This window comes from Megalobrama amblycephala, linkage group LG8 (assembly GCF_018812025.1).
Source record: "Megalobrama amblycephala isolate DHTTF-2021 linkage group LG8, ASM1881202v1, whole genome shotgun sequence".
NCBI lineage: Eukaryota > Metazoa > Chordata > Actinopteri > Cypriniformes > Xenocyprididae > Megalobrama > Megalobrama amblycephala.
In genome coordinates, this window is record NC_063051.1 from 11,534,468 (window position 1) to 11,558,122 (window position 23,655).

The window sequence follows — 23,655 nt, forward strand, 5'->3', positions numbered from 1 at the left end:
GGGTTATTTCACCCCAAAATGAAAATGTTGTCATTAATTACTCTCCTTCATGTCATTCCAAACCTGCAAGACTTTTGTTTATCTTCGGAACACAAATGAAGATTCATCAACTCACACATCAGTTGTGGTGAACAGATGCTCAAGCATGTTTGCTTGACATGCAAGAACCATTGATGTTCAGTCAGTCTTGTGTTACGCAGCATTTTTGTGCTTCCAGAAGATGTTTGTTGGCGTGCGTCAAGCAGGTTCGGTTGAGCTTCTGTTTATGTTCCTGTGAATAAAAGCCTGTTAAATCTGTTCATCATATAAAGTGATCGAATCTCTTCAGAAATTTTGGACTGTACCACTCAATTCATATGGATTAGTTTCACGATCTCTTTATGAACTTTTTGAAGCTTCAAAGTTTCAATTGTGTAGGCAGTCAATGGATGGACAGACATCTCTCAGATTTCATCAAAACGATCTTCATTTATATTCCAAAAATGAACGGAAGTCTTACAGGTTTGGAACGGCATGAGGGTGAGTAATTAATGACAGAGTTTTAATTTTTGGGGAACTAACCCTTTAACATTTAAGTTAACCTTTTTATAGTCACCCACTGAACAAATAATGAATACATTTTTACATCTTTGCATCCTGAAATATCTGAGATCAATCAGAATCATCATCACAAATATACTTTTTTTTTTTTGAAAAATATATTAATCTCTACTTTTTTACATTAACAAAATTCTAGATGTACTTTATCAATTCTGATGAGTTATGCCACTCATGTTGTGTTCTTTATTTTTTATTTTATCTTGTAATTTTTCCATATATCAATAGGGACAGTGTTTTTCAATGTTAATATATACTGTAGATGGATAGAAAATGTCAAAGCCATTTCCCCTTTAGCCAAATAACAAAAATGAATCAGCAACTGGTTATATACTAGATGTATTATGAGAATAGAATGGTTTGAACCTGAACAAGTTCCTGAACAAAATATTCATTTGAAATAGTTCCTCAGCAGCACAATTGATGGAGAACATTTCAACCATTTCAAACCACTTCTGGCTATTGTACAAAATGTGGGTGGGGGTGCTTACTATTACAGAAGCACTTTGGTATATCCCAACCTCCTTCCTGATTAAATTATGATAATAGCATAATAAAGTGTTACCGAATGTAATTATAAAACTGACTATATTTTTAACCCTTTGATGCACAACATGGGTCAAAAATGACCCTGCTGAGTTTTTATTTTACAAAATTTTTGCAAAAAATTAATTTCATCATTCAGTATTCCAGGTATTCCTCAATTAACTTGTTTTTAATCATCACAAATCCTCATTTTTATTTTTTCTTTCTTACTTTTTGAATAAAAATCATTTTTCTATCACTACCCTTCTAATGCGCAACATGGGTCAAAAATGACCCGTCTTCATTTCCTATGTAATTTCAGTCGTGGTTGAGTGTTTCTTTGCTGAATCTTTCAAAGAAATGTATTTTATCATTCATTTATTCCAGGTATTCCTTAAATATCTTGTTTTTGATTGTCAAAAATCATTATGATGATTTTTTTCTTTTTTACATTATAAACAAACACAGTTTTTATCAATTTTACACACATGGGTCAAAAGTGACCCATATTCATTTCCTATGTTATTTCAATCATGACTGAGTGTTTCTTCGCTGAATCTTTGAATGAAATGTATTTTGTCATTTATTTATTCCAGGTATTCATTAAATATCTTGTTTTTGATTTTCTACAAATAATTGTTTATTTTTTCTTTCTTACTTTATAAACAAACACAGTTTCTACATTAATTTTACACACATGGGTCAAAAATTACCCATATAGAAATCTTTAATATTTGCACATTTTTGCAAGTAGGAACATATTTACTGCAGACAACTGTTCATCATAATTTTTTATTTTTTGTCATAAATCAATGAAATTGGTCACCCTTTAAGTCTGTCAGTGTCCCTGAAAAGTAACAGTTTTGGACATATACAACATGGGTCTAAAGTGACCTGAATGAGTTATTTTCTATATTGCATATATTACAATAAATTAATTTCATCATTCATTATTCCAGGTATTACTCAATAAACAAATCCTTATTTTAATTTTTCCTTTCTTTTTTAATGAAATTTTTTTTGTGTCATTATCTTTCTAAAGGCCAAAGTATACTTCACTTTTTATGCGTACGTGAGGGTCAGCATACAGATTTTTGTAACTTTTTATAATTTCCGCCGGATTTCTGTAACTGTGTATGTGCAACCTGCACATACACATTTAAATTGTGTTTGACTGTGCGCAAAGTATACTTTCAGCTTTTTTTACAGTGATGTCATCATCCACCTCAGTTCTGCTGAGGACCAGCCGCTAACACTCTAGATAAAGAAAATCAAAAGCACAAGAATATTCAAATATTCAAATTCAAATACACTTATTATATATTTTCACACTGTTGGACAGAAACCTTGTTTAAAACTGTTACTTTTTAGGAACACTGATAGATGTAAAAGGTGACCAGTAGCATTGGTCAAAAAATAAAAATTATGAAATATAATATATAGCCTATTATATGAAATATAATATGACTTTCAACTATAAAATATACAAAAGCAGCCATGTTGAGATGTGAAATGTGTGGCGGATGAATAGTTGTCTGTAGTAAATATGTTCCTACTTGCAAAAATTTGCAAAGGTTTCTAATATGGGTCATTTTTGACCCATGTGTGTAAAATTTATGTAGATACAAAAGCTATGATTTGTGAAAATCAAAAACAAGATATTTAATGAATACCTGGAGTAAATAAATGACAAAATACATTTCTTTCAAAGATTCAGCGAAGAAACACTCAGTCATGATTGAAATAACATAGGAAATGAATACGGGTCATTTTTGACCCATGTGTGTAAAATTGATGTAGACATACAAAAACTGTGTTTGTTTATAAAGTAAGAAAGAAAAAATGAACATGATTTTTGACGATCAAAAACAAGATATATAAGGAATACCTGGAATAAATGAATGATAAAATACATTTCTTTCAAAGATTCAGCAAAGAAACACTCAACCATGATTGAAATTACATAGGAAATGAATACGGGTCATTTTTGACCCATGTTGCGCATTAGAAGGGGTTTTCATAGCTTGTGCATCAAATAAACTCTTTATGAATTTTTGTATAAACAAATATCATTTATATTCCAAAAATGAATGGAAGTCTTACAGGTTTGGAATGGGATGAAGGTGAGTAATTGATGACAGAGTTTTAATTTGGGGTTAACATTTAAGTTAACGTTTTTATAGTCACCCACTGAACAAATAATGAATACATTTTTACGTCTTTGCATCCTGAAACATCTGTGATCATCATTTTTTTGGGAAAAATGTATTAATCTCATACTTTTTTCATTAACAAAAATGGAATAAGAAATTCTGGATGTATTTTGATGCAATAATGAAAACGTGTATGAGTTTTATTTGAACATCTGATAACAACTCTCAATACTTTAATATGAAAATTGAAGAATCTTAGAATGTCTTCGCTATTGATTCCTGCCAGACATCTTGGCACATGTACAACTGCAGAGAACAAGACTGCCAGATAGCCATTATGCACATTAGTTGTGCAGTATTGAAAGAGATCTTTAGTATAGCCACTAATGGATTGAACAGCCTCTTGGTCTGTTATCTTGTGACGCATTTTTGTTTCCTTTTCAAAAGGATCATATAATGTTCCTATGATACATGTAGAGATGTATCTCTCTGCATTAAATTAAAATTACAAAATGATCAACAAATAATGTGAACATTTTTGAAAAGAATTCAACATTTTGATTTTTTATACTACATCCAAATATTTCAGCTACACTGCTTTTAGAGACAAGATTAATGATAATTACTCAAATGATGTAATTATTTATGAAAACAACCCATGTGATCCCCTTTAATCTCATTAAATCTCATTTAATTTTAGATTGCAGTGAACTGATTAAATAATTGCAGTTGATTTGTAGACGGTCAGAGGGGATACTGTCATGTCTTGTTTTTTTTTGTTTTTTTGCAATGGCAAACTCATTAACACTGAGACAAAAGACAACAATTCTGATAACAATGCTGATAACAATTCTGTAATTAATGGAAAATGCTCTCAGCACAAATGTAAACAGTTACAAAGAAAAACCCCAGAAAGAACAAAGCATAAATAGTACATACATATGTGTGTGAACTCTTAGTCACAACACAAAAATTGTTAGCACATGCAAGACATTGTTACATAAATAGTGGTCATCACATGATCAACAAGTCTTGTCTGATTGTGAACCTCTGGGAACAAAATGTCAAGGAGTTTTTTGACCTCTTTAAAACTCCAATGGACTTGAATCCAGTTTCAAGAAAGACTTAAATATAAGATTTAAATATAAACATAACTTTCACATAAACCTTTATAAAAGAGTTCTTGTTGAATTTGCAATGTCAATTTAAAGCAATATCCACCTAAAAAAAAAGAAAGAAAAGAAAATCCTGTCATTATTTACTTGCCCTCATGCCTTTTGAAACCCGTATGACTTCCTTTCTTGCGTGAAACACCAAAAGTACATTCTAGCAAATGTCAAGAAAGACATGAGGGTGAGTAAACGATGACAGAATGTTCAGTTTTGGTCCTTTTAAATGAACTGTCATGAATACAACAAATCAAGGAGAATAAGGGCCGGTTCTTAGACCGCTCGTTCAGCGTCTCGTGCAAGAGAGCAGCATTTTGAAAACTTTTACAAGCACATCTTGAAACCCTGCCCTCTTTCCCATTCATCAGCACTATGTACAAAGTTGTATACTATTGTGCGGCGTCTCGCTTTTTAATGCAAAAACACATTCTCTGTGAACGGCCCCAAATAAGACATGCAAATATCAGTTCTGATGAGTTATGCTACTCATGTTGTGTTCTTTATTTTTTGTTTTATCTCGTCATTTTTCCATATATCAATAGGGACAGCGTTTTTCAATGTTAATATATAGATGGACAGAAAATGTCAAAGTCATTTCCCCTTTAGCCAAATAACAACAATGAATCAGCGACTGGTTATATACTAGATGTATTATGAGAATAATGGTTTGAACAAGTTCCTGAACAAAATATTCATTTGAAATCGTTCCTCAGCAGCACAATTGATGGAGAACATTTCAACCATTTCAAACCACTTCTGGCTATTGTGCAAAATGTGGGTGGGGGTGCTTACTATTACAGAAGCACTTTGGTATACCCCAACCTCCTTCCCGATTAAATTATGATAATGGCATGAAACGCAGTCCATCCCGGTGAATGGAAAACACAGGCAGCACAGAATCAAATAATGATACACTTTAGAGGCACAGAGCAGAACATCAGAGCAGTTAGCAGACATGTCAAACAGTTGCAAGCATATGCAAACATTTCTTATCAAAAACAAACAAGCAGCACCACGACCATCTGTTGATACAAGCTTAGCGTGTACAGCTCTGGGACTCCGTTCACAGCCAGAGCTGTCACTGTCTTACAACATAAATAAATGTAAAACTTGTAATACATTCATGAAACCCTGTTGTTTTTAATGCAGACTTCCCACACTTCGTGGCATTTGTGATTTGGCATCTGGCATGAGGACATTCACAGGTGGGTTATGATTCAAAATGATTTGCTGGTGGCTTAACATGCAAACAAACCTGGCAGCTCTTATTGCCTGCACATTTACAATGAATTATAAATACAGATAAATCAATGGTTCATCTTGTGTTCTGTACTTCCACTCACAAGAACTATTGATACTCAATCACACTTTGAAAACTGTACATGGCTTTGCATTAGATAATAAAATAACGGAACAATTCCAAATTCACAGGACTTTCTTTCTCACTTATGGGTGCATTTTTTTCTCATCTCTACAAAGATGGATCTTTTCCCCCTCATGCAATAACAAAGAAGAGGGATTTGAAAGCATCATGAAAGTAGTCCATACAATTTTTGCATTAATTATATATTTCTTCTGAAGACATACATTAGCTTTCTGTGATGAACAGATGTGTGTGTGTTTTTTTTTTTTTTTTTTTACTTATCCAACCTTAAAAGCTCTCCAGAAATAAATGGGTTTGTATAGGGTGATAAAATAAATAAACCTTTCTATATGAAAGAAACTCAGATATTATGCCTTTGGCAACATAAATACAATGTTCTGAACAGCTTTGATGTTAGATTTAACAGTTACATTCATATGCAGAAAGCACTTGAATGGTCACAAGTCAGACCTTGTTTATCACCTCAATGCACATGTGAGCTGATCACAGACCCGCTTTGTACTCATGATGCACCGGGACTTCTAATTTAGCTATGAAATATTATACAATCATACAATTTTCCATTGCCCTATTCAGCAGCCACCCAAGTGCACAACGGCAAGTTAATCACGACTAGGCGTCTGACAGTGCAGCCCGAGCCACGTTCATTTCACTATTAATTAGGTCCCATGTCAGATTCATTAATTGTACTCTGTAATCACTGCTTGAGAGCATATGTCAAATGTTCAATCCATTTACAAAAGTATTCCAGCTTCCACTGACAACTATTGACTCTTGCAAATACCATAAAATTTCCAGAGCAGAAATCAGGGTTTTCTCTGAGGTTATTACTTGGATTTGCCAAAAGCTCTTTTTGGTGGATACAGAATACTAGTAATTTCTTGCAATCTTCCAAATGTATTTACTGGTCACACCACCTCTTCACATTGACTGATTTCATGGAGCTCTGACCTCTAAAAAATACATTATTGCCTTTCCCCTTTTCCCAGAAACTGCTTTGACACCTTCCTCGCTCAATTTTTTTTAATCGGAAGGGTGTAAATTCATGTTCTATGGATTTACGCTGGTTTCAAAGAATTTGAAGCACAAAGGCACACATATTTTGTAAGGACAGGGCTTTTTTTTTTTTGACAATAAATTCCTTTAACAAATTACTAATCGTATAAAACATCACAAATGTATTTGCAGAGTCCTATGAATATAACCTGCTGTTTAGCATAACTGATGAACCATGGGTCCTCTAAAACAATAACCAACTGCACAGCGCAAACATATAATATGCTTAGATGATGTTCAGTCACACTCAGTACGATGCATGATTACATATGTGCAACTGAAGGGCCCAATTAGCTTTTATCATCCTTGTCAATAATTTATGTATGTTTAATTAAAATTCAACAAACAAAAATGACTGCATGCTATCTTAGCAGCCAATAGAAATATAAAACAGCTGCACAATGTTTTTCACAAAGTCAACCTATACCTCAAATGTTACATAATGTACCACTAAAAGGATGCAGAATAAGGAAAGGACAAAGCTTTAATGGCCTCCTTACAACAACAGTTTCCATGAATGACTCAACATAATATGCTGAAATTGCTTTCCATTTGAATTTTAAAGGCTTTTGGTTTATTATCACAACTGATGTTATCAAGAATATTGCGCATAAAAGATGCAGCATCTTGAGGCACTTGTGCATCAAAAAATGAGAACTGGCTATTAAAATTAACATTCTGAAAGGAGCTGTTCCAAGGCCAGAAGCATCTCAACATACTATTGAATTAGAGCCATTCACTTTTGCATTAACTTCGCTCAGGAATCCAACTGAAAAACTCCAGCATGGAATTCAATTAAACATAATCACACGGTTATAGCTATCAGCCTCAAAAAGAGCTTGGCACTGAGAAATGCACACATTAAAATGAAATAAAAGTTTAGAGTTTTTATGAGACTTCAAAATGTGTGAAAATATTCAAAGTGAGAGGTATTTGAGACCATTCAGTGCTTTACTGCAAAATAAACAGCTCTGAAATGTTACATAATAGATCATAAATTAATGTCAAGAAATATTCCTTCAATTTTTTGTCTTGCAGTTGGCATGTGAATAAAAGGGTTTTTCTATATAGTACCAATACTGAATGTAGTTTAAAATAACCAGTCTCCATGGGAGCTGGCAAACATCAGTTTATGATTTCGGTGTCATTTAATCAAATCTAATTTGCTAATATTGCTGTTGTATATGCAGGATTCCCACATCTTTTGAACAATTTGTTACCATTACATTTTTAATCAAAATATTTTCGGAATAATTTGGAGCTGGACATAAATGGGTATGTACCACTAAATAATTTCTAACCTTACCTAGTTTTTTTGTTTTTTTTTATCTTGCATGATATTTTTAAGTTATTCCATGTCAGTGGGAACCCTGTATATTCTCATTTTAAAGGGATAGTTTACCCAAAAATGAAAATTCTGACTGCATTCTCTATGGAGGAGTCAGATACCTCTCTGATTCCATCAAAAATATTTTAATTTGTGTTCTGAAGATGAGTAATTTAGTAATTAATGACAGATTTTTCATTTTTGGATGAACTCTTTAAGGTCTTGCCATTTTGTTTCACTTGCTGAGTAACTCTAAACAAAATCCCTTTGAATGTGTTGACTGTGACAGTGACACAAAAGTGATGCGTTTGTGTGGTAGAGTGCTGACATCACCCTACACCGATGCAACAATCCATAGAAAGTTTGAATCTCATTATTTTTCTGATCGTGGGTGATTATACCCTTTGTCATTTTATTCCTATTCAGTTTTTGTACCACTGTCAAGTCACTGTTCCACTTGGCCCCCATTCAAGTTACTGTTGTCCACGTTCAGGGACTTTTTGTGAACATTATCATTCTGAGCGGCCTTTTTATTTAGGACATCGAGATGACACCGAGTTTCCTTCTGTGTGTCCAGTGAGCACCTGGATACTGCGCTGGCCACCTGGCAGAACTTCCTCAGGAGAATCTCTCTCAGGAGCAGGTAAACCCACGGGTCTAGAATCTGATTGAGCGAGGCCAGACGTATGGCTGTGAGAAAGAAATTACAGTCCATCTGTAAGTCCTGGGCTGAGAGAGATACAGCAGCAGAATTGCATTGATGGGAGGATGTGTGGGTCGAGATCATCTTCAACATAAGGACCTGCAGAAAGGAAGGAGACACACCAAAATCGGCATATTATATGAATGATAAAAAAAGTCTTACTCTACATATTTTTTTAATTCAGAATTAAAGGATTAGTTCACTTCAGAATTCAAATTTCCTGATCATTTACTCACCCCCATGTCTTCCAAGATGTTTATGTCTTTCTTTCTTCAGTCGGTTTTAGAGGAAAACATTCCAGGATTTTTCTCCATATAGTGGACTTCAACAGCTACTTACAGGTTGAAGGTCCAAATTGCAGTTTCAATGCTGCTTCAAAGGGCTGTACGCGACCCTAGACGAGGAATAATGGTCTTATCTAGTGAAACAATCAGTCATGATCTATAAAAATAAAAAAATAAAAAATGTATATACTTTTTAACCACAAATGCTCCTCTTGGACTATCTCTGCGATACGCCACGCATTACGCAATCATGTTAGAAAGGTCACGTGTGACGTAGGCGGAATGTTTTCCTCGAAAACCTTATTTCTTTTCGACTGAAGAAAGAAAGACATAAACATCTTGGATGACATGGGGGTGAGTAAATTATCAGGACATTTTAATTCTGAACTGAACTAATCCTTTAAGAAAAATTCTTATGTTTGTGCTTATAGACTTCCAAAGACTGCTCAGATTCACAAAGTTTTATACCCCTGCAGGGTTGTTTATTAAATATTTTGTCTAATTTTATAATGTTTTCAGTTAACAATAAAAGTTTAGTATTCTTGTTTTATATTTATTATTTTTAAAATAATATAATTTTAATATATTGCTGTATTGACTAAAATAATTGTGCTGTAATCTATTTCCCCTAATTTTACATTTATATTACCTTTGGCGTCATACAACGCTCGCTTAAGTTAATATTTAAAAACACTTATAATTCAGAAACACTGTTAAATGTAATGATGTCAAAATACTGCATATAATAACATTGTGATGCCCAAACTCACATGAAGCATTTGCAATGGTTAATTTTAGTTTTCGGGGTGTTATTTATTTAGGGAACATTGTATAGAATTTAAATATCTGCAATTTATCATCATCAGTCTTAACATAAAGCTTCACCCCATTCTACAAAATATGAATTTGCATATTCTGTGTGGGTTTATGAAATTACGTAACAAGGAAAAACTGACATTTTTGCAGAATGTCAAATCATAACAGCAGCTCTTTGACAAAAGAGTCTTTTGAATAGATCTTAAAGTCACAGGAATCATTAACTAATTTCAAATGAATGCTTAAAAACATAATGGCAACAAGTAGCCCTCCAACATGTGCAGTATAGTAAAACAGCTGGCCTATTGAGCTCACCCTAACATAGAAATTCATATATTCTGTTTTTTTTCTTTTCTAAAATAAATAGAGGCTTTCTGTAGCTGGGCACATTTAGGTTCGAACTTCCATCTGATATCTACAGTAAGCGTGTCTGGCAAAAGCTGATAGGATACATACCAATAGAGGTGACCAGCATGTCAACAGCACACACATAATGCCCATCAACTGAATAACAGTCTCTGTTGTTAACCTCTCCCATTGCTTGGATGACTGGGTCGAGCTTGGCTTCGTTTTGCAACGTGTAACCAACGCACGGATGGTCACAACATTACAAGACAAAGTAACCAGTAAAGAAAATATCCCCAATGCTGCAAAGGTCGTGGCAAAAAACGTATTTCCCGTCACGTCCTTGTCACCTGTACTTATGAAGCACCAAGTGCCTGGCCACTGCAAAGTGTACTTCCCAACCCCAGCAATGGGCAATAAGGCAAAAATCAAAACTAGACACCAAATGATGACCAGAACCTGCTTGGTCACGCTGGTTTTCATGTAATGTGAGTACCAGTGAGGAGCAGTGATGGCCAAGGCCCTCTCAATGGCCATGACACTGGCTAAAAAGAGAGGACACAAGCCAAAAGTGGTCATGCACACCCCGAAGAACGCGCAGAGCGTTCCCGATGGGTCCACGCGCTTCCATTTCAGATCAGCTCTGTACACCGAAATGACAATCGGACTTGTAAGCAGTTGGCCGAAAAGATCAGTTAACGCCAACGAGCCGATGCAAAGCAAAAAGGATTTCTTCCTTTTGTTTTCCTTTTTTCTATATGCACTAGAAACTAGCAACATCGCGAGAGAGTTTCCGACCATTCCAGTGATCATCATAGTGATGGGGAAAAAGACGGACACGGAGCCACAGCTGGCGTTGTTGCCCGTGCTGTCCTGCGAAGATTTGGAGAGGTTCTTCTCCCACATCATGGTTCCAGCAGTCAGGTTCTGTGGCAAAACATCTGCAGACTGACATTTGGATGTCATCCTTTTTCAGGGAGCGTGTTCATGGCCACAGTAGCCCTTTGAAACAGGTTGAGTCCGCAGTGAAGTCTGCCTCACTTCTGTCTCACTTTGTGCGCTCTGCTGTCCGAGCGCGCGCTATAAACACAGAGGCGGGACCCTTATGGAAATATGAAACATGCTGAGAAAGACAACAGACAAATAGTGCAATATTTTTAAAAATATATATTTTATTAATCAAAAATATTGTTTTAATATTTATAGATAGGCTACACGTGCTAGGCTACTCAGTTCATTTTTTTGTTTCTGCTGTTCGGTTTGGGTATTTCAAAAAACAAATAATAAAAAAAGAACAGGAAATTTTACCTTCAACTTAGGGTGAGGGAACACATTCTTTCTTTTTGACCGGAGGAATTTTTAAAAGGCTCGTCTCACCAAATGTAGTTAGACAAGCGTTGTAGAAGGTGAACTTTTCGAAATTTCTCAAGGAGATTTTAGGTTTAACGATCGCTTAACTTTTAAAAGCAACACAAAAATAACTTTAATGATAGACAAATCTCTAAACAAGAGACAAATATTCATTATTAAATGTCTTATTAGACGATGATCCCCTTGAACCAGCAGCTCACAGACGGTTTTGAACGCAACAAGTGCCACCTAGCGCACGAGAAACGATTCTCAGCTAATCATCAGTCACCGCAGTGAAGGTGTATTTTTGCTTGTTAACAAAAATTCATACGGACTCATAATACAAATATTCTATAAAATAGACAAGCCAAGGACGTGAATTAAAAATCTTGAGTATGTTATTTCACAATCACTAAAATTCACCACAAGTAGCAGCGTTGTATGTTTAAAACATCGGCCTTTATAGGTTGCGATTAGTTAAAAATGACTCAGTAAATAAATAGATACATAAAAGACAAGAAAATGAGGCAGAAATAGTCCTATAACATAAGGAGCACATAGGCCTATTAGGAAGAGAACATTTCCTCATCACAACATCTGCCAATACAATAAATATGGAAAGACAAAAACAGTGCCAACAAAAGGTTCAGATTAACAAGTGTTTATTCATGTTGATTACACTGTCAAGTCATGTTAATGAACAGTAAACATTTTCATATTTCATACGTCAGAAGGGGCTGAATATTTCAGATTACATGTTCCAAATTTTACCACAGAAAAAAAAAAAGAAAATCAGGAATTTACGTTATCGGTAATTTGAGTTTGTCCACTTAAAACGTTTCTTAATTCCACAAGTGATGAATCATAAAATTAACAAAAAGGACAAAAAAAAAAGAAAAGAAAAAGTTTTTCACATTTCATCTGTCTTACCAGAAGAAAACAAAACTCTACAAAGTATAAAAAACCCATACTTACCTTTAACGCACAATTAGTTAAGGCAATGTTATGCCTCAGAGGAAAATCTCTATAACTTTCAGATGCTGGCATTGCTGATGTGGTTAAATAATGGTTAAATAATGTTTAAGCCATCAACATTTCTTGTGTTTCACATCACAAAAGAACTGTAAAACCAGCATCCAAGGAGTATTTTTTTTTTTTTTTTTTTAAATCAACAAATGTTCTGTTAATAAACTTTTTTGGACTACAGTAATGTCTGACAATGGATGGATAAAAATATTTCTGCAATATAATTCACATAAATTGAAGTCTAGGAGATATGTGCCATTTATACAGTCACAGACTTAAAGTTGTTTCTCTGTAAACCCACTTACACTATAGACACCTTGAGTTATACTGTTGAAAGATTTGGCTAGATGTAAAAAAAAAAAAAAAAAAGAAGAAAATAAAACTTTTGAGAAGTTGTTAAGTGAACATGTGTGCAAGGTTTTTTTTTTTCATGGAAATTAATGTGAATTCAAACAGTTGGGTTGTTGCAATAGCACAAAAAAACTGGAGTTGGAAAAAACAACATGCAGTTTTAGAAAGATTTGTTTCTTGTGTTAATCATTTCTGTTTTGAGCTTGAGCCAGAGTGGGATGATCCGGATGAGCCTCTGCGCCTAAAGAGAGATAGAAGAAAGAGACAAGGAGAAAGACATGCCTGATTAAGTGATTTGGTTCTTGATATCAAAACAAAGAATAAACAAAGATTTGTACAGAGAAAAGCATATTTGTGTCACATTTGTGTTTCAATAATGTACTGTATTAGCACTGAGCCCTGTGTATAATGCAGAAGGACGCCTGGTATCCAGGACACCATGTGTTACACCAAACCTTTCAGACGAGTGCGATCGTGCGCGTCTTTTTTTGCGGCCCGCAGAGGAGGACCTGGAACGACTCCTCTTCTGGCCTCCCTCAGGCGATGATGAAGGGGAACGAGACCTCTTCTTTGAGGAAGCCGAGCCTTTTCCTGATCTGGAACTGGATCTTTCAAAGGGGATAAATAAGCATTCACATGAGGTCAACAAATATCGCTAGACAGATTACAATAATAACACTACCAAAGGGACTGAAATGGTAGGAAAACATCCATCCGCAGCCCTCTAAATACTACAGTAAATACTACAACTTCTTAAAGACCAAAGCTGCGGGTCTGACCAGCTGAACTTTTCAAAAGAACAAAGCTGAACCTGTCAAGAGTTTCAGTACAACTTGAAGCTCTAATTGCCTGTCAGATGTCACAGTGTTATCGGATAAATTGAGACCTGTGACACTGAATATTCAACAGCTCCAAACAAGCACATCTTAAAAAAGCACAAGCTTTTGACACCTATGCAGAGAACAAAAAGTCGAAAAATCCTGTTCAAACATTCCTCTGACAGCACTCTCTGATTATTATTATTATTTTTTAAACAGTGATCTAAAGTCGAATTCTGTTCGGACTCAGAAGGACAAAAAGTTCACTACAGCCACTGGCTGTTCACACACACGCTCTCTCCTGGAGAGTGCATGTGACCTCATTCACCTGGATTTGGACCTGGAGCGAGAGCGAGAGCGAGAGCGAGATCGAGATCGGGAACTGGATGAGCTCCTGGACCGGGATCTGCAAAACACCGGCATCAACAAAAAAAACACCACTAATTTCCAATTTTTCTGAGAAAGTTAAAGACCCTCTGATAAAAAACCCAAGAACAGAATCTTTATCAAATGACAAGTGTTAAAAAGAAAGATCAGCTTTGACATTTTTCAGAAAAATAACTACTTAATCATCATCATTGAGGGTTGCATAAAAGGTCTTTTTGTGCATAAAGACATCTTGTTTCATTTAATATTGCCAAAACAATTTCTATGGCTTTTAGACCCTTTAAGTAGTGTTAATAGCATGAATTACTTATAAATTGCATAGCGTTGAATTTACATGATTGCTTTCGTCAAAGAGCAAGTTTTATGCTAATCATGTCAGAATCAAAAATGCAGTTGAAAAAGACAAAATATCTTTAAAAATACTAAAAGAAAACAAAAAGGGAAAGAAAAAGAAATTAAACATTAAAACAGATTAACATGATACGATTTGAATAAAGATTTGAGCTGATACTGACATTTGCCTGGAGTTACCCTTGACCTGTACCCTTTTACCTGGACCTAGACCGGGAACTTGAACTGGAAGAGCGAGAAGATGAGCGTGAGGAGCCAGAGGGACTCCCTTTCTTCTCATCGCTAGCATCCAAATCGTACTTGGACAAATCTGCATCATCTTCGTCTTCTTCTTCTTCATCATCATCATCATCATCCTAATAGGGTAAAAATAAAAAGCACATCAAAAACTATGACAGTGGGTTCATAAATCTGCTAAAGCTCAGAGGATTTGTTCACACTGCATTCTTTTACAATTTTTTTTCCAAATTCAATTTTTATGACTGCAGTCATTTAACAAGTAATTAAATTTATAGTGTGATCAATATCTAATAAAATCAACAAATTATCGGACCACTAACACAGATCTACAGAAGAAAAATCTCTTACATCAAGTTTGTATTTTGAAAGATCTCCATCTTCATCGTCGTCATCCTCGTCATCTTCACCTTCGTCATTTTTCTCTTCTTTTTTTGGTTCCTCTTTCTTTTCAACGTCCTTCTTACTTTTCCCACGATACTTCTTTTTTATGCGCCCAAACTGTCCAGAAGGCCAACAAAATGTTTAAAATTCAAGTTCATTTATCATTTAGTAAATGACATGTATTGTGCTATACAAATGACACAAATCTGTTCTTTATTATTAATAACAAGAACTCATGAAATATAAAAATCTCCACTGACCTCATCGTACTCGCCATCGGATTCCTCTCGCTCATTGTAGACTAAATTCTCTCTCTCGTTGAATCCTCCACCGTATCCTGTTAGACATGCATCAAGCATATGGCATAAACCAAAATGATGGCAAAACATTGCCATCAATATGCAAAAAAACAAACAAACACAAAACACTAGCATTCTATTTGAACAGACAAACCTGTCCTTTCCTCCAGTTTGGCATATTTAGGAGTGTTACACATGTTGCACTCTGATCTTCTGGCCCAGTTTACATTGCCACACCTAGATTTAAAGAAACAAGAACAAGTTCAGAAATTAATAACTTTGGTGAATTACAAGGGTTGCAAACCCATTAACAAGACAATCAGAATATGGCCCTTTGGTTATTTACAAGACCTGGATGTCCTTTCAGAAAGAAAAGGGGTGCATTATGAAGAAAATAAGGGGTGGGGGTCTATTCTTGTCTCAAATAGCTTATAGTCCAATATGGGTTGGATTTGGGAATGTAAGCCTACGATTTCTGATCCTGGAGGGCCATTGTCATGCAGAGTTTAGCTCCATGCCAAATCATACACACCTGCCTGTGATTTTTAAGTAATCCTGAGGACTTTGGCCCAGTTTACACCTGGTATTAAGATGCGTTTTGGTCGAGCGGATCACAAGTATATGAAGGAGACACATTCCCGTTTATACCTCGTGTCTCTTTTGTCCACTTTCAACCACTTTTGACCTGACTTCTTCGAGGGGAGAGGGATCTAATGAATGAAATAAGCTCGCAAAATTTACACATGAACGTGACCAGAGAAAACATATGATGATCAGCAGCTTTCGTTTCTGCTCTGATAGCTGCAAGACCACGCTAAATGCTTTGAGTGCGTGTTAGAAATCAGGAATAGAGAACATTGTGATATTTACAAGTGGGAAACTTGGAATTCTAGATGATGCACAAGTTGTTGAGTTGTGATGTTGAAAGGGACGTGTCGATTTGAAACATTGCAGAAACACTGATCTATAATACATCTATATTCTATATATAGAGATCAGTTAGCTGAAAGCAAGTCTGTAGCAAATGGTGTAAAGTTAATCACTCAACTTTCACAGTTTGCTTTATCTAACAACACATTTAGATGTGATACCATGTATCATGTAATAAGTGACAGATGAATATTTATATTTTGAACTTTGATGCAGATATCTGGCTTTATTTCTCAATATAATTCTTTTGTTTAGGCTATTTCCATGTTGTTTCCAAATTGAATACATGATGCTTGACTCAGAGGTATGAGTTTCCAAGGTGCACTTGAAGGCAACATAAAATTGGTCCAGGATTACAACAAAAAATCTTTTCTGAGGGACACAAAATTGACATGTTCAGTTATTTTTTACCTGACCTTTTTCAAATGAACTGACCTCATTCATTCACTGTTCTTCATGGCAAGATATCATTACACTGTACATTCATTCTGCTCCATTAGGTAGATGAACAGTGTGCGGTTCAAATGAGAAGTAAATTATGGAGGAGTCAGAAGGAATGGTTTACTTGAACGTCACATTTAAAATGCACGTTGGACGTGTAATTAAGACATTAGCTCAATACTCACGTTTTGCACTGCCAGTCGTTTGCACTGAAGAGACCTCTGCTCTTCTCAGCGAGGGTCTTTCCAATCTCTGTACCCCCTGCTTTCATCATCTTTGCTTCAGTTGTCTTTTCTGTTTAAAGAGTATAAGTTTACAAATTAGTGTAATCATGTTAAAAGGACAGTTCACTCAAAAATGAAAATTCTGTTATCAATTCCTCAATCTCATGTCATTCCAAATCCAGACTTTCATTCATTTCCAAAACACAAATTTAGATATTTTTAAATGAAATCAAATATTTATGTCCCGCCATTGAAAGTCTACTCACCCATAACCCTGACAGTTCAAAATGTTTATAAGATGATCATAAAATAAATTCCTATGAAGTGAGCAATTTAACCCAAGTTTTCTAACGAGACATGATGGCTTTATATGACAAAGAGATTTTAAGACTTTTATTCACACATAAACATTGATTTTGGATTCCTTTTACAATCTCTTTATGAATTCCTTGAACCATCAGAGTTTAGGGAGAATAGACTTGCAGGAAATGCAAGAACAGAAATCTCTCAGATTTCATTACAAATAACTTCTAAATATGAACAGATGAACAGAAGTCTTAAGGATTTGGAACAACATAAGGGTAAGTAATTCATGACAGAATTTTAATTTTTGGGTGAACTAAGCCTTTAAGAAAGAACTGTAAGCATTTAAACACAGTGTATTGATACTCCTTGTTATGACGCATCTAATATACAAAACGTAATGACTATCCACGGAAGTATAACTCACTCACCCCTGCCACATCTGTTACAGCTCGTTCTTCTAGCAAAGTTGACATTTCCACACCTTAGATGTTACAAAGATAAAACATGTTAGGTCTCAAGACATTATAAACATCATTTCACATTCATTCACGCAATGAACAGGCCACCTCAGACACTTTCAAGCAATCGTGAGACGCTTCAGTGGTGCACACAGACAAATTGATTTTTTTTTTAAAGAAACATTTCACAAAAATAGCCCAAGGGCACTGCAGTTTCTAATGTAGACGATATAATGGCAGTTAGCAGACTCGCGCAAACATCTGTTGTGCTGACTAGCTATATGTTTAATCAAAGAATAATGAGCGTGCAACTCTCAAAAGTATTTGATTGGCAGTGTTTTAGAGGCAAGAAATGAGTTTAACATTTAAATGTGCGAAATGACGCTTTTAATGGCGTTTACAGGCCCCATTCACACACTACAAACGCACGCTGAAGCTAACAAATGCTATGCTAACAGTAGCATGTGGGCTTCTCTCATCCAACATTGATTTTCCACAAGTTTTGGCTTTAAAGAACTGCAAATATATTCATAATTAGGCTTTTTAATAAATCACTATAGATCAAGTCTTACTTTTTATCGGGACAGATCCAGTCCCCGTCGCTAACGCGAAAACTCTTTCCCGACATGTTCGTCCTCTCAGCTGCCCGCCACAATCCGCCAGAGAAATGGAGAACACCTTATGAGTATTAATATGCGTTTAATACACCAACACTATCGAGTTTCAACATTAAACGTAAGGCAAAAACAACACTTTTCAGAGTGTGAAAGAGCGTATGCGGGAAGAACGTTTGCTACACCGAAAGACAACCATGGGTTGCGTATCAAAATCTAATTGGCTGCCTCCCTGGGCAATTTCTGCACACGATAGGCGGATTTCAGACGCCAAGTGATGCTGCCTTCGTAGGCGACTCGCTAGGTTTTGAGCCACAGCCACAAACTTGACGTGCAGCGGCACGACCTCTATTAGCATTACATACGTGCAATGAAGTCTAATTAGATCTAATTCTAAGACAATTTAATTTGTCTAAACTAGCCTACGTGAGACGCATCAAACATGCCAAAAATAGACCCTACACATTCAAAGCATATTTAATTATGAGCCCTTAATTTTTGTAGAGCCTCATAAATAATAATAGAATTAGAATACAAATATAATAACAAACAAGATAAAATATTTTGCTCAAGTGCAATATTAGTGCAATATATTATTCGGTATTCAGTAGCCTAAACACGACTGATAATTAGAACCACGACATAATAGTTTAAAAACAAACTAAAACCATAAATAAATTAGCGATTAGTTATTTAGACATTATTCTTTGATTCAATGCCACAGAAATGTTATTCACACCATTAGCTGTCAGAAAAAATTGGCCTAGCCAAGTGAGACCACTTGTTTTCCTAATACATAATTGCATATAATGATTGTTCTTTTGCTACTTTCCTAAATGTCATTTTAAAAAAGGACATCAAATACACAAAACTAACAGTTTTGTTAATATAGATTTCTAAATGCTTCCAAAATGATCTTGAGTAAATACAACGATAAAACAAATGCAAAAACCTTCACAGGTAGCTATATGAAATTGTTTAGGTTACATCTTTCCAAAGCATGCATAAATTTAGACATTATTTAATCCATTCATTATGTTTTCACTTTCGCACTTGTGGTTTAAATGTGTCCACTAGATGGCAGATTGTGTTCACCACACAACAGCCTGGAGAATTATTACATTTGGCAGCAACTATGTCTGTACTCAGTACAGGCTTGTTCCCATGTTAACATTTACACATGCATCACAGAAAAGTGTAAAAATCACAGACCTACATGCCATTGCCATATGCGAGGAGGAACATGCAGATATCCACAGACATATGGTGACATATCTCTGAATCTTTCCTTTTCAAATGTAAGCAATGCCCCTCACGTTGTGCCAGCATTTTGCAGACCTTGGTTCGGTTCGGCATGAAGGCACACACATTGCTGGGCCAGATGGAGTTGAGACATTCCTCCCACTGCGAGTTCTCAGTCCTGCAGGGACTTAGATAGGACCCATCCTTGCTGGTGCTCACCAAGCTAAGCCTGTCCTCCATTCTCTGCCAAACTCACGCTGTTTCAGAGGTCTCTCACACAGCTGGTGCATTGCTTATGAGTCAGAGTGCCCACATTGTTTTTCAAGGAGTGTTTAAAAATATCTGATGCCCACATTTTGCCATGGCCATTTACACAAACACATTTTCGGATGGACGTTTTTTTTGATAAATGTTACATATAAAAGTAAATGAATGCAAACTGATGTAAATGACAACGACTTAATGATTTTATTTAGCATTTACGCTTTTTAGCTCGCACCCTTGTATCAAATTGGCTGATAAAACAGTTGCAGCCAAGAAAGGATATGTAAATATATTAAGATTAGCCTTCCCTTCTACCATGTTTATATGAGTGCATAGAAAATACAAATACACATTTCAGCAGGAGCTCATTGAAATGAAAACAAGAACTTGGATTATGAATAATGCATTTCTTTATCAGTAGAATCATAAGAAAGAACACTCTCTTCTGTGAGTGGATTTTTATTTATTTATTTATTTATTTTTTGTACTATTTAAAAGCTCAAAATAGACCTGCAACACTTTTCGGCATCATCACGCCTCCTTTCACCTCGCGCTTATGAACAATCAATGATACAACTAATAGCCATAATCGATCATGGGCGCAAATGAGTTTTTGGGCTTGCAAATGTCACCGTCCAGTCTAGTGCTTGGTCATCCTTGGGATGTTCCACTCAGGTGCTTTTTTGACAGTGAAGGGCAACCAACAGAGGTTTGAATCCCTTTATGAAGCCACCTGGGAGTTCCGGGTCTGACAGATGGTGGAAGCTTTTCCTGATAGGAAGAGAGTTGTGTTACTTTGACACTTTGGTTTAACATCATCATAATGAGCTAATAACGGAAGCTTGTATTCCCAAATGCACTGATACAGTGATTTCCTTCCTTGCGCAAGGAAGTTGTACTTGCAGCTGCTCTTGTCGAATCAAAGACGAGAACAGCAACAGAGATCTTTTGGTTTGCATGAGTGCATGGTGAGGTGCTGTCAGCTTGCTGTGCTCTTATGTAAGAGGTGAGGAGTAGCTCAGGAAAGCTGGCTGCCAGCTGTGCTGGTATTTGGATGAGAGCTCCTGCCTTGTCACCTCATTGTAATCTCTCTAATGCATATTCATTGTCAATGCATGGGAGCACTTCTCATTCAGAAGGTCATCCGCAGTGGGGCCCCATTGCAATGGATTTTTGTACGTTGAATAAGTCGGAGGGAGGACAGCGACACTGGATAAATATTCTCATCTAGATGAGTGCTATCATGTCTTCATTTCTCTTCTCAGAGGTGACCTCATGCTTGAAAGCTGAACGGATAATAATGTTATGTACAGTGCAACTTAATGTGACATCACATAACATAAGGCATCCTGCTTTAACGTAATGCTTGTGAGGTGAGAAAATTGCATGTCCCGTGTCATAACAGTAAATCATAGTAAAAAAAGGTGAGATACTATTTCTTAAAGGATTAGTTCACTTTTGAATTAAAATTTCCCCAAGATTTACACACCCTCAAGCCATCCTTGGTGTATATGACTTTCTTCTTTCTGATGAACACAATCAGAGTTATATTAGTAAATATCCTGATGCATCCAAGCTTTATAATGGCAGTGAACGGGACCAAAAAGTATGAAGCTGAAGAAAGTGGATCCATCCATTATATACACACATCACACAGAAACAAGCTTTTTTTTCAACTTAGGAAAAACTTCTTAATTATTGCCCTGATGGTGGAAATGGGAATTTTCAATGCTGTAGTTATTTTCTTACAGCTACTTTCTATTTTGTGAAGCTCAACAATCTTTTGCTGCACATCAGAACTATAGACCTTTACTAATACTAACCACAGAACATTTTTGCTATTATATATAATAATATATATATATATATTATACAGTCCAAAAGTTTGGAACCACTAAGATTTTTAATGTTTTTAAAAGAAGTTTCGTCTGCTCTCCAAGGCTACATTTATTTAATTAAAAATACAGTAAAAAACAGTAATATTATGAAATATTATTACAATTTAAAATAACTGTGTACTATTTAAATATATTTGACAAAGTAATTTATTCCTGTGATGCAAAGCTGAATTTTCAGCATCGTTACTCCAGTCTTCAGTGTCACATGATCCTTCAGAAATCATTCTAATATGCTGATTTGCTGCTCAATAAACATTTATGATTATTTTCAATGTTGAAAACAATTGTGTACTTTTTTTTTCAGGATTCCTTGATGAATAGAAAGTTCAAAAGAACAGCATTTATCTGAAATACAAAGCTTCTGTAGCATTATACACTACCGTTCAAAAGTTTGGGGTCAGTAAGAATTTTTATTTTTATTTTTTTGAAAAGAAATTAAAGAAATGAATACTTTTATTCAGCAAGGATGCATTAAATCAATCAAAAGTGGCAGTAAAGACATTTATAATGTTACAGAAGATTAGATTTCAGATAAACACTGTTCTTTTGAACTTTCTGTTCATCAAATAATCCTGAAAAAAAAATATTGTACACAAATATTTTGTACAATTGTACACATTAAATGTTTCTTGAGCAGCAGATCAGCATATTAGAATGATTTCTGAAGGATCATGTGACACTGAAGACTGGAGTAATGATGGTGAAAATTCAGCTTTGCCATCACAGGAATAAATTACTTTGTGAAATATATTCAAATAGAAAACAGCTATTTTAAATTGTAATAATATTTCACAATATTACTGTATTTTTAATTAAATAAATGTAGCCTTGGTGAGCAGACGAAACTTCTTTTAAAAACATAAAAAAAAATCTTAGTGGTTCCAAACTTTTGGACTGTATATATATATATATATATATATATATATATATATATATATATATATATATATATATATATATATATATATATATATATATATATATATATATATATATATATATATGCTGCTTGAAAGTTTGTGAACCCCTTGCAGAATCTGAATAAATTTTCTGAATAATTTTTATCATACAATATGCATGTTATTTTTATTTAGTACTGTCCTGAATAAGATATATTTTAAAAAATGTTTACATATGGTCCACAAGACAAAGAAAATAGCTGAATTTATAAAAATGACCAGCTCAAAAGTTTGTGAACCCTTGGTTCTCAATACTGTGTGTGGTTACCTGGATGATCTACGACTGTTTTTATGTTTTGTGATGGTTGTTCATGAGTCCCTTGTTTGTCCTGAGCAGTTAAACTGCCCCAAATTCTTCAGAAAAATCCTCCAGGTCCTGAAAATTCTTCAGATTTCCAGCATCTTTTGCATATTTGAACCCTTTCCAGCAGTGACTGTATGATTTTGAGATCCATCTTTTTACACTGAGGACAATTGAGGGACTCAAACACAACTATTAAAAAAAAAAAGTTTCAAACATTCACTGATGCTCCAGAAAGAAACATGATGCATTAAGAGTCAGGGATGAAAACTTTTGAACAGGATAAAGATGTCCAAATTTTTCTTATTTTGTTTAAATATCTTTTTTTTTTCATTTAGTACTGCCCTTCAGAAGCAACAGAAGACAAATTAAGTACAATTTACCTTGTGTCAGGGTTATGTCTGGTTGTTGTTTTTCTGTTTGCCTGTTTAGTTCTAGTCTGTGCTTCTTAGTTGT

The 23,655-nt window shown here is 35.1% G+C and overlaps 2 protein-coding genes across 3 annotated transcripts; both read right to left on the reverse strand.

Annotated features, from left to right (window-relative positions):
• Positions 1 to 3,015: 3,015 nt before the first annotated feature.
• On the reverse strand, positions 3,016 to 12,209 carry ptger3 (prostaglandin E receptor 3 (subtype EP3)). The gene is made up of 2 exons (XM_048199258.1): positions 10,471 to 12,209; positions 3,016 to 9,013 (listed from the first exon to the last, which is right to left on the reverse strand). Exons 1-2 carry the CDS (start codon positions 11,323 to 11,325, stop codon positions 8,657 to 8,659), a joined length of 1,212 nt encoding a protein of 403 aa, XP_048055215.1. The 5' UTR covers positions 11,326 to 12,209; the 3' UTR covers positions 3,016 to 8,656.
• A 145-nt stretch (positions 12,210 to 12,354) lies between these two features.
• On the reverse strand, positions 12,355 to 18,784 carry zranb2 (zinc finger, RAN-binding domain containing 2). Of its 2 annotated transcripts, XM_048199260.1 has the most exons (10): positions 18,494 to 18,782; positions 17,892 to 17,944; positions 17,119 to 17,227; positions 15,717 to 15,799; positions 15,524 to 15,600; positions 15,231 to 15,380; positions 14,844 to 14,998; positions 14,233 to 14,310; positions 13,542 to 13,694; positions 12,355 to 13,327 (listed from the first exon to the last, which is right to left on the reverse strand). In XM_048199260.1, exons 1-10 carry the CDS (start codon positions 18,547 to 18,549, stop codon positions 13,273 to 13,275), a joined length of 969 nt encoding a protein of 322 aa, XP_048055217.1. In that variant the 5' UTR covers positions 18,550 to 18,782; the 3' UTR covers positions 12,355 to 13,272. The 2 variants fall into 2 exon arrangements, with proteins under 2 accessions (XP_048055217.1, XP_048055216.1); XM_048199259.1 differs by having other exon boundaries at positions 13,235 to 13,694; positions 18,494 to 18,784.
• Positions 18,785 to 23,655: the final 4,871 nt, after the last annotated feature.